General features: G+C 58.7%; 1 protein-coding gene across 1 annotated transcript; it reads right to left on the bottom strand.

The window, feature by feature from the left end:
- Window positions 1-8: 8 nt before the first annotated feature.
- LOC104870064 (DDB1- and CUL4-associated factor 12-like protein 2) lies at window positions 9-1,808 on the bottom strand (the record flags this gene model as incomplete). Its single annotated transcript, XM_010635443.1, has 2 exons — window positions 1,695-1,808; window positions 9-1,588 (listed from the first exon to the last, which is right to left on the bottom strand). A coding segment is annotated over exon 2 (1,440 nt), but the record flags the coding sequence as incomplete, so codon positions are not given.
- Window positions 1,809-1,817: the final 9 nt, after the last annotated feature.

A 1,817-nucleotide genomic window follows, 5' to 3' on the forward strand; every position in this document is an offset into this window, starting at 1 on the left:
GGCCCTCCGCCTACGAAGAGCTTCATCTCGGGCCAGTTGTAGCAGTGCGTGTAGACCGAATAAAGGATCTCTTCCATGCCCCAGAAATCATTCATCCAGAGGTCATCAGGATTCAGACGACCTTTGCCACACATGAGTCTGAGCTTCCTGCCTGAGGGCTCAGGAAAGGAGTCCGGACTGGTGACAGACCTCTCCATCAACAACTTCTGAGCACGGATGTCAAAGAAGAACAGGCAGCCGTGGCCTGTGCCCATTGTAATAATATGCTGGTAGGAGCTTATCGAATGCACACCAATGCCAGCGTCTATGCTACACACGGGTTGGACCCCGGCATTCAGGTGACCTTGGCGCAGATCCAATAAACAGACACTAGATTGTGAGCCCACCGCATACAAGGAAAAGTCATCGCAGTAGGTCAGGCACATATTTTGATTGTCAAAGGGCAGGCTAAATGAGTGCAGCCTGGACAGGGTGCTATGCGCTCTCCACAGGTGGAAGTAGCCATCCACGGACACTGCTCCCAGTTCATGCCTCTTGCCACTGAAGGCCAGGGCTTGCACTTTGGAGGTGCCATAACGGATGTTGGATCCAGGGATGATCACTCTGTCTCTGGGACACATGTGGGCATACACTGGAAGCCCCTGCATATTTTGCCCCACAGTGCTGCCCATGAACATGTCAGGATGCACTTCCCATAGCAACAAGGTCCCATCCCAGGAGGCACTCACCACCACAGTGTCACTGATCCACGCGATCGAGGTGATCCAGTCTTTGAAGCCAGGAGCATCGCCCAGGCACACGGGGTCTACGGAGGGCAACTTGTAGACCGCTAGACTGTTGGGGTTTTCACCCCCAGTGGCCATCAGTGTCTTGGAGGGATTCAGCTCGATGGCACGGATGCCAGAAGCAGAGGGTGCGTAGGCCTGTCTAGGCCTCCTGTCCTGCATCAGGGAGAAGGGTGTGATGTGGCCCGTCTGCACGTCCAGCACGAACAGCGTGTTGCACTTGGTGCCACACACCACCTGCCTGTCATTCACCCACTGTGATGCTAACACCTTGTCCAAGCTGCCCAGGTCGAGCTGGCGTTCGGTCAGCAGCTCTGGCAGCCTCGTTACTGCACTTCTCTGCAACTGGTCCCCGAAGGCCTGGAGACTGGGGCGGCCCCGTGCGCCCACCGAGCGGCGCTGCAGATAGTGCACCACCGAGCGACTCCCAGCGGGCTCCATCTGCTCTTCGGGTCGCAACCTGTGCGATGGCCACCTACAGGCGCCAGTCTGGTCCTGGCTTCCGGTGGCCCTGCTCCTGCCGCCCGCCAGGGCACATTCCGGAGGGGCCCCACTGCCCATCCTGACACCCACTTGCTGTGGCTCCATGATGCGTATCATGCTAGGGGCACCAGCACCACTGCTGTGGCTGGGTTGCTCGCTGGGGGTAGGAAGGTTGGACATGGTGACAGTGGGGTGGCTGCGGAGACTTTGGGCACGGGGGCAGTGGTGTTATTTCCTCAGCCCAGACAGGACAGCTGCGTCTCAAGGTGGAAGCAACTGGGCAGACGGTTGTAGGCAGGCAAGCTGAGTCCTCACTGCCTCTACAGTGAAGGAAGCAAAGGCCTCAGGTCCAGGGAGGAAGGCGGTGCCAGAAAGAGCACAGTGTGCTGCCTGGGCTGGGGAGGCAGGAGAGGGCAGGAAGCTCACCTTCCGTTGGTGGAGGGAAGGGGGTCGGTGAAGGAGTAAGGAAGATGCCCCCCCGCAGAACAGGTAGAAGGGAACGAGGTCTGAGAGGGCAGCTGCGGAATCAGTGAAGCAAGAGGGGCTGGG

The sequence above is a fragment of the Fukomys damarensis genome, unplaced genomic scaffold (assembly GCF_012274545.1).
Source record: "Fukomys damarensis isolate Sample0158 unplaced genomic scaffold, DMR_v1.0_HiC HiC_scaffold_607, whole genome shotgun sequence".
In the NCBI taxonomy this organism is placed as follows: Eukaryota; Metazoa; Chordata; class Mammalia; order Rodentia; family Bathyergidae; genus Fukomys; species Fukomys damarensis.